This window comes from Cornus florida, unplaced genomic scaffold (genome assembly GCF_030987335.1).
Source record: "Cornus florida cultivar Cherokee Brave unplaced genomic scaffold, ASM3098733v1 CherokeeBrave_3.0.0_Hap2_Chr06, whole genome shotgun sequence".
Lineage (NCBI taxonomy): Eukaryota > Viridiplantae > Streptophyta > Magnoliopsida > Cornales > Cornaceae > Cornus > Cornus florida.
Genome location: NW_026775576.1, coordinates 57,802,012 through 57,811,650, shown reverse-complemented (window position 1 = coordinate 57,811,650; position 9,639 = coordinate 57,802,012). Strand labels below are relative to the sequence as shown.

General features: G+C 36.9%; 2 protein-coding genes across 2 annotated transcripts; one reads left to right on the top strand and one right to left on the bottom strand.

Moving 5' to 3' along the window:
* Positions 1-878: 878 nt before the first annotated feature.
* On the bottom strand, positions 879-2,093 carry LOC132311597 (uncharacterized). Its single transcript, XM_059809596.1, has 2 exons — positions 1,712-2,093; positions 879-1,427 (listed from the first exon to the last, which is right to left on the bottom strand). The coding sequence occupies exons 1-2, from the start codon at positions 1,787-1,789 to the stop codon at positions 1,164-1,166; spliced, it is 342 nt and encodes a 113-aa protein (XP_059665579.1). The 5' UTR covers positions 1,790-2,093; the 3' UTR covers positions 879-1,163.
* A 2,036-nt stretch (positions 2,094-4,129) lies between these two features.
* Positions 4,130-5,085, top strand: LOC132314163 (uncharacterized). Its single transcript, XM_059813058.1, has 2 exons — positions 4,130-4,366; positions 4,594-5,085. Exons 1-2 carry the CDS (start codon positions 4,130-4,132, stop codon positions 5,083-5,085), a joined length of 729 nt encoding a protein of 242 aa, XP_059669041.1.
* The last annotated feature ends 4,554 nt before the right edge of the window (positions 5,086-9,639 follow it).

Sequence of the window (9,639 nt, the reverse complement as noted above, 5' to 3'; positions counted from 1 at the left end):
ATGAAAAAGTGGTCCAACAATTCAAAAAACGAATGGTCATTGGCACACATTAATTATTTCAAAACGTCACCACCATGTGATTTATTAAAAAGTGAGAATAACTTCCACCAATAAAAGTAAATTCTAAAATTAAATCAAACAAAAGAAAGAGCACAAATTAAGTAGAGTACATTAATACAGAATCTCTCCAGAACCATATCACCACCACTCTAATTATTGTTGCAAATAGTAGCTGGGCATAATTATCCCCAGCCAACAACCACCCACCTAATGCTCCTCTTGTCAAAGTCAAGGACCCATGTAAAAGAACAATTTGTTGGAACTTGGATAAGCATCATCCGCATGGAACTTGGATGAGCATCAAAACCATCACTTACAGAAATATGTGATTCTAATTTCTATCCCATCCCATGAGACCATGACTTGTTTTGCTTACACAAGTAAAATCTACTCTTAATTCAAATACTAATAATGATTCTCAATCCGAAAATCTAACCGAAAGTTTTTTAGTGGATAAAATTTATCTATTTAGTTAGAGTTTTGAGTCTAAATAGTACGATTATTTATCATCTTGATCAAGTCAACTCAATAATCCAACACCAATCAATCAAAGAAATATCGTAGCACATACAGTAAATGTAATACCCATCTCACACGCATCCGTCAATTACGAAAAAAAAATCCCCTACACGGCCCAAAGGGAAAATGTGACATACCACATGACTGTCCTAGCTAGCCAGTGTATTTTTTTATTATATACCCCACTATGGTACAATAAACAAATACAGTTATTACCAATCCAACATTATCACTCATCATACACCAACACAATCAATAGCCCTGCAAAGCACTGACATTAAAAAATTCTTAAATAAAAATTTTCATCATAACATAAATTTATAATCTTCATTAATCAAGACATGCAAAAGGTTTCCTCCCACACATCTTAGTACTAAAAACTGACAAAATGTGACTCATACAAGAGCCCATTAGTAGCAAGAACTTAACATGAAAATAACTTCCCAGAATAATTCCCCCTATAAGAAAAAAAAAAAGAACAGATATTTTCTTCTCATTACACCCAAACAGAATCAGAATTCAGGACCCCCCAAGCAATATATATATAGAGAGAGAGTATTTTATATAGAGAGAGAGACTTGTACTTAGATATGGCATCCAAAGCAATTACAGGTCTTGGGAGTAAAAGAACAGAAGCCAAAAGGCCTGTTTGGTATGTTGCAAGTGATAGCATAGCAACAAGGAGAAGGCAAGCAGTACCCTTTTGCCCCACCACAGCAAGTGCACAATGCACAAACCTGGAAGTTCCCAAGCCGCCGCCTCGTCTCATTCAACTCCACCACCATCTCCGCCTCCACCATTGGCACCATCTCCGCCACCGCTCCGTTCTCCACCGCCGCCGCATTTGCCTCCATAACAAAAAAAATCAACATAGAAAAAGATTCAATTCCAGAGAAAGCCCCATAACATCTCTAATTCTATATGACATCTCTAATTCCAATCCACCTTTCACTGCATCCACACCATGCTTTAAAGCAACAAGAACTTCTTAGTGGAGTGGATGCAGAACACTTTGGAGTGGAAACAGAGCCAACCAAGAGACACCATAATCAAATTGACATCAAGAAGGGTAATTGCTAGGATCCATGAAATCAACATAAGGGTTTCTAGAGAGAGAAAGTGAGATACTCACATGGGTAAATCTTACTTCATTGATACTGAAGAACACCAGAAGGAAGAGAGAGAAGAGAAGCCTACAAGAAAACATCATTCTTTTTTTGTAGAAGGGCTCGGTGCTTGAAATGGGTCTTGATGCTTAGAGGATTTGGTATGAAATCTCCTTATATAAAACAAGATTGATTGGTTGGGGTATTGGGGTTGAGGGTTTAATGGTGTTGATTGAATTTGTCAATGAAAGGTGTTAAATGGAGGGTTTTGTTTAATGAGTCTTGTGGGAGTTCCTGAAATTGTTTTTCTACAAAGGTTGGGGACTTTGCAGACTAGCAAAGGCAAGTGCACTCCCAGTGGTGTGTGAATGTAATTATGTGAAGCAACACAATGGCCTTTTGGAAGGAGCTTGGCATCATGAAGAGAGTGCGGGTGAAGTGGGGTACCCTTCACAGCTGTTTGTAACCAATCAGGGGAGAGAGACCAAAATATTGATGTAAGTGCACAAAAGACAATAACAAGTTTGGTGGGTAGGGTTGCAACTCGGGGGTTGGGTGGGTAGAAAGTCCAAGTATGAATGTTGAACCCTAATACAACCTTCAATTCGAGTCCAACCAATTCTTTTTTAAATTTTTAAACTAGGATTAGGAACTTGTGTTTGAGATTTTAGATTAAAAAGTCGGATTAATTTGAATTATTCATATGACTAATCTCCACACTAAAAATTTAGTGTCGTGTTAAGTTAGTTTCAGATCAAATTACTCTTAAACACAAAAAGTTTTATAAACTTATTGCAAATTTTTTATAAATTACAAATTAATTCTTGAAAATTAATTCTCCAAAAAGTTAACACACAATAAATTAATATTTAAACATAAGAAGTTAAAAAGAAGTAGGTGATTATAATTAGAATATTATATATAATGTATTTAAAATAATATATATGTATATAAATAATATTAGAATTCGATTTTGGATTGGGCTCAAGTTGTTAGCACCTCATCCAATCACAGCCCTAATTAAGTTTGAATTGAGATTTTTCAACTCAAACACAACCCTAATTGTAAAAAGGGTAAAGTGCACTAAACCCTCCTAAACTATGACCCGATTGCAAGAAACCCCCCTGAAGTAAGTAAAGCCCCCCTAAAGTGTCATTTTGTTGCAACCGTTAATAGAAAAAGCAAATTACCTTTTAGTCCTTAAGTTGAAGGACAACGTTTTTAAGGTCATTCTAATTTCAACTGTTGACGTGGCAAATAAAATCTTACATCCAATAAAAAAAAGTGATAGCACATCAACCTTTTCTCACCTTTTTTTTAATCCATTATTGTTCTTTTTGTTATATATATATGTTGGTGTGGGGTCCACTTGCAATAAGTATATATGTTATCATTTTGTGTATCAGTGAAGTATATACTAGAAGCTTTGTGTGGCAGTGCAGCTTATACAAGAAGCTGTTTGATGCCCACGACAGTCACGCCTATAAATAGGCTTGCAATGTATACAATTGAGGTGTGGTGAAAATACAAAGCAGTTCTTTCTCTCACTCTCTCTCGTTCTCTCTTTGTGTTCTCTTTCTGTATCACTCTCTCTTTATCTGTGTGTGTGAAATTTTATATAACAACTATTACTATATACACACACATATTCACAACACGTTATCAGCACGAGACTCTGTTAACTGAGAAGAAAATTCTATTTTTCTTTCTCACTTCAAAGGGTAAGAAAAATAATTATTTATATTAAACTGTTATTATTCAAGTCTCACATATAATTAACATTGTTGAGCCTGCAGTCTCGCAATTATTTATTTATTTATTTATGTTAGAGTATTTTTGTCTATTCCTTATAGAACATTAAATTGCTGAGCCCAAAGTCTCACAAATACTAAATTATTTACTTTGCAAACTCGCAGTTTTGCATATATTAATCTACTGTTTGTGAGCCTGAAGTTTCACAAATACTCTTTGCGAACCCGAAGTTCCGCAAAATTCGTTGGCCTGAAGTTTCACAAATATTTGGTACTCTTTGCGAACCCGAAGTTCCGCAAAATTTGTTGACCTGAAGTCCAAATGAATCTGAAATTCTTTGACCTGAAGTCATTTACACTGAGTACCCTTACAAACGTGGAGTTTTGCAAAACATAGAAATATAAATTATATGTGCCTTTTAGTGTAAACATATTTTGTCCTTTTGTTATTGTTTTGTTTGCACATGATTAACTTTTGACATTATATATTTACTAACAAATCACATTATAGTGACTGCAGTATTTTTATAATCTCAAATTGATTATTCTTTTTGTGAAATAATTCTAATTATGTCATTTTATCATTTATAGTTCACAATGTCAAATCTTACCAAACTTGAATTTGTGGCAGTTGACATCTCGGGCAAAAACTACTTGTCATGAACCCTTGATGCCGAGATTCACTTGGAGGCCATGAATCTCGGAGAAACAATTAAGGAAAACAATAATGCGTCCCTGCAGGACGGCGCAAAATCCATGATCTTTCTTCGCCATCACCTCCATGAGGAACTAAAAATAGAGTACCTCACGGTTAAGGATCCACTTACACTGTGGAAAAATCTGAAAGAACGATATGAGTATCAGAAAACTATGATCCTTCCGAAAGCTCGCTATAACTGGATCCACCTGCGATTGCAGGATTTTAAAAGTGTAAGTGAGTACAATTCAGCCTTGTTTAAAATCAGCTCACAATTGAAATTATGTGGAGAAAAAATTACTAATGATGATATGTTGGAAAAAACATACTCCACATTTCATGCCTCAAATGTGCTCCTGCAGCAACAATATAGAAAGCGCAGATTTACCAAATATTCTGAGCTGATTTCTTGTTTGTTGGTGGCTGAACAGAATAATGAGCTTTTGATGCAAACCACCAGTCCCGTCCCACTGGATCTGTACCATTCCCAGAAGCGAATGTGTCATCATTTCACGGTCATGGACGTAGACGTGGACGCGGACGTCGTGGTAGTTGCAATAAAAATAATTATAATAATCATGGTGGTCATAATTCCTCATTGGTTCCCAGAAGGAACTCCACACCGTCCCACCAGAAGTGGAATTTAGATGCGACCAAGCAGGTAAAAGAAAAAACTTTGCAGAACAAAGCTCCTGAGATATATGATGACAAGCCTTGCTATAGATGTGGAATGAAAGGTCATTGGTCGCGTATCTGTCGTACGCCTAAACATCTAGTTGATCTTTACCGTGCCTCAATAAATGATAAGGGAAAAGGAAAAGAAATTGAAATGAATTTTGTGGATGACGACTTAACAACTGATATTACTCACTTTGATGTTTCTGACTTCTTTGCTGATACTAGTGGTAGTAGTGATCATTTGATTGGTGATGGAAATGTCCATACCAATTAACGTGTACTTCTCTAGCATGTTATCCCTTGTGTGTTTTAGCTTATCTGTATCAAAATGTCTCTATCTAGGTTGTACTAGTATGTTTTTTATTTTGGCTATCTTGCATGTAAATCTAGTTTGTATTTCAAGTTTGAAGTAATGAAATATATATTTTGTGTGTATGAAGAAACATGGATCTGACTAAGACATTGACTGTACCCAAGATAAATGGTGAAGATATATGTCTGGCAGACAGTGTAACAGCACACACTATACTCCAAGATAGAAAATATTTTTCAAGTATAACATTAGTTGAAACTCATGTCAATACAATATCAGGTCTAGCAGACCTAATTGAAGGCTCCGGAAGAGCTATCATTGTGTTACCATGTGGAACATAATTGAATATTAATGATACTCTATTCTACAAAATCCAAAAGAAATTTATTAAGCTTTAAAGATATACGTCTCAACGGTTATCATATTGAGACTATAAATGAAGGGGGCATTGAATATCTCTGTCTTACATGCCAGAAACATGTATTAGAAAAACTCTCTGCTTTATCTTCTGGGTTATATTATACAAATATAAAAGTAATTGAGTTACATGCCCGCACCAGAAGTGCTCCGACCCAAATATTTTTATACTTTGGCATAATCGCCTTGGTCATCCTGGGTCAACAATGATGCGCCGAATCATTGAAAATTTACTTGGTCATCCACTAAAGAACCAGAAGATTCTTTTAGCAAATGATTATCCTTGTACTGCTTGTTCACAGGGTAAATTAATAGTCAGACCATCACCTTCCAAGGTCGTTGTTGAATACCCACCATTTTTACAACGAATTCAAGGGGATATATGTGGACCAATTCATCCAGCGTGTGGACCATTTCGGTATTTTATGGTCTTAATTGATGCATCAACACGGTGGTCACACGTAAGTTTACTTTTTACTCGTAATATTGCATTTGCTCGACTCCTTACTCAAATAATCCGATTACGAGCACAATTTCTGGATTATCCAATCAAGACTATTCGTCTTGATAATGCCGGAGAATTCACATCTCAATCATTTGATGACTATTGCATGTCAATTGGCATCCTTATTGAACATCCTGTTGCACACACTCATACCCAAAATGGTCTTGCAGAATCTTTTATCAAACGTCTTCAGTTCATAGCTAGACCATTACTCATGAGAACTAAACTACCTGTTTCTGCTTGGGGACATGCGATATTACATGCAGCATCACTTATTCACATTAGACCAACTGCATATTATAGTTTTTCACCACTATAACTTGTGATGGGTCAACAACCAAGTATCTCTCACTTACGAGTTTTTGGTTGCGCTATATATGTTCCCATTGCACCCCCACAACGCACCAAAATGGGTCATTAACGACGACTTGGTATTTATGTAGGTTTTGATTCTCCATCTATTATTAGATATCTTGAACCTATGGCAGGTGATGTATTTAAGGCATGGTTTGCTGACTGTCATTTCAATGAGACTGTTTTCCCTCCATTAGGGGGAGAAAAGAAAAAGCCAGAAGAGCATCAATTTATTAATTGGAATGTCTCGACTTTATCTCATTTCGATTCTCGCACAAACCAATGTGAACTAGAAGTTCAAAAGATCATTCATTTGCAAAGTATTGCAAATCAATTACCCGATACATTCACTGACACAAAGAAAGTGATGAAATCACATATACCAACTGTAAACATTCCAGCAAGAATTGATGTCCCTGTAGGACAATCTGTCAGTGTTGTTGCAAATGCATCTAAGACACGCCAGAAGCATGGTAGACCAGTCGGTGCAAAAGACACTGTTCCCTGGAAGAGGAAAGTACAAAAGAAATCAAATAAAGAAATTGGCGCTCTTGGAGAGGTCACACTTGCAAAAGGAATTGGCGCTCCTGAAGAGGTCACACTTGCAAAAGGAACAACAAAAATAATTGATCAATCTAAATTTTATAAGCAAGTAGCCCCAGAAGATATGCATGCCCCGGAAGTGGCACAAGCCCCGGAAGTGGCACAAGCCCCGAAAGTGGCACAAGCCCCTGAAGAGGCACTGGTACCTGAAAATAATGAGATCTCAATAAACTATAAAGAATTGTGGGATAGAAATACAATTATTATTAACGATATATTCTCCTTTGTAGTTGCTCTTGATATTGTAGGTGCTAATGAAGATCCTGAACCTCAAAACATTGAAGAGTGTCGATGTAGAAATGATTGGCCAAAATAGAAAGAAGCCATACAGGCAGAGCTAAATTCATTGGCAAAACGTGAAGTATTTGGACCTGTAGTCCAGACACCTGAAGATGTCATGCCTGTAGGGTACAAATGGGTATTTGTAAGGAAATATAATGAGAAAAATGAAATTGTAAGATACAAAGCCCGACTTGTAGCCCAAGGTTTCTCGCAAAGACCTGGTATTGATTATGAAGAGACATACTCTCCTATAATGGATGCAATCACATTTCACTTCTTGATCAGTTTGACAGTCTCAGAAGGACTGGATATGCATCTAATGGACGTGGTTACAGCTTATTTATATGGATCACTAGATAGTGATATATATATGAAAATCCCTGAAGGATTTAAAATGCCTGAAGCAAATAGCTTGAAACCACGTACCATGTATTCTATTAAGTTACAACGATCCTTGTACGGATTGAAACAATCCGGACGCATGTGGTACAATCGACTCAGCGAGTATTTACTCAAAGAAGAATATGTGAATAATCAAGTTTGTCCATGCATTTTCATCAAGAAATCAAAATCTGGATTTGCCGTTATAGCTGCATATGTTGATGATCTAAAACTTGTGGGAACTCCTGAAGAGCTCACCACGACTGCTAATTATTTAAAGAAAGAATTCGAAATGAAAGATATTGGTAGAACAAAATTTTGTCTCGGCCTGCAGATCGAACATTTACCAAGTAGAATTCTTATCTATCAGTCAACATACACCGAAAAAGTCCTGAAGCGCTTTTATATGGATAAAGCTCACCCCTTGAGTTCTCCAATGATTGTCCGATCACTCGATGTGAAGAAAGATCCTTTTCGTCCTCTGGAAGAAGGCGAAGAAGTTCTTGGTCCTGAAGTACCATATCTTAGTGCAATCGGTGTTTTAATGTACCTTACAAATTGTACCAGACCTGATATTGCATTTGCAGTCAACTTACTAGCACGGTATAGTTCTGCACCAACTCGAAGACATTGGAATGGGGTCAAACACATTATACCTTACCTTCGGGGAACGACTGATATGTGATTGTTTTATTCAAGACAATTAAAGCCCCAGTTGATCGGATATGCAGATGCAGGTTATCTTTCTGACCCTCACACAGCCCGATCATAAACAGGGTACTTGTTTACTTGTGGTGGTACTGCTATATCATGGCGATCTATGAAACAGACCATGACTGCAACTTCCTCAAATCACTCTGATATACTCGCAATTCATGAAGCAGGTCGAGAGTGTGTTTGGTTGAGATTTGTTATACAACATATTCAAGAATCATGTGGACTCTCCTCAATCAAAGATAGTCCAACAATATTATATGAAGATAATACAACATGTATTGCACAGGTAAGAGGAGGATACATAAAAAGTGACAGAACCAAGCACATTTCACCAAAATTCTTTTCCACACACGAGCTCCAGAAGAGCCGTGATATCGATGTTCGGCAGATACGCTCTAGTGATAATCTAGCAAATTTATTCACCAAAGCGGTTCCAACTACAACATTCAAGAAGTTAGTGGACAACATTAGAATGCGTCAACTAAAGGATCTTCAGGGTTGAACTAATGAGGGGGAGCAATTGATTAAAGAGGTATTAGCATACTGTACTCTTTTTCCTTCGTCCAGGTTTTATCCCACTGGGTTTTCCTCGCAAGGTTTTAATGAAGCAGTTTTAATCTATGCAATACTATACACAAGAATACTGTACTCTTTTTCCTTCACTAGAGTTTTGTCACACTGGGTTTTCCTTAGTAAGGTTTTAACGAGGCATATTCTTAGTGTAATTCAGTGGACCCCAAGGGGGAGTGTTATATATATATGTTGGTGTGGGGTCCACTTGCAATAAGTATATATGTTATCATTTTGTGTATCAATGAAGCATATACTAGAAGCTTTGTGTGGCAGTGCAGCTTATACAAGAAGCTGCTTGATGCCCACGACAGTCACACCTATAAATAGGCTTGCAATGTATACAATTGAGGTGTGGTGAAAATACAAAGCAGTTCTCTCTCTCACTCTCTCTCGTTCTCTCTTTGTGTTCTCTTTCTGTATCACTCTCTCTTTATCTGTGTGTGTGAAATTTTATATAACAACTATTACTATATACACACACATATTCACAACACTTTTTTCTTTAGTGCTACTTCCCTTTTTCTTTTTCCAAGCCCAAGAGAGAATCTCACGCGGGCACTGAGGAAGAAGACAAAGATGGAGCAACGCGGCAAGATAGAGAGAGTTGCGACAGTGAGTCTTTAAATGGCAAAGATCGAGTTGCCGCCGGATTTTGGTCGAAAAAGTCAGGAAATGAAGACGAC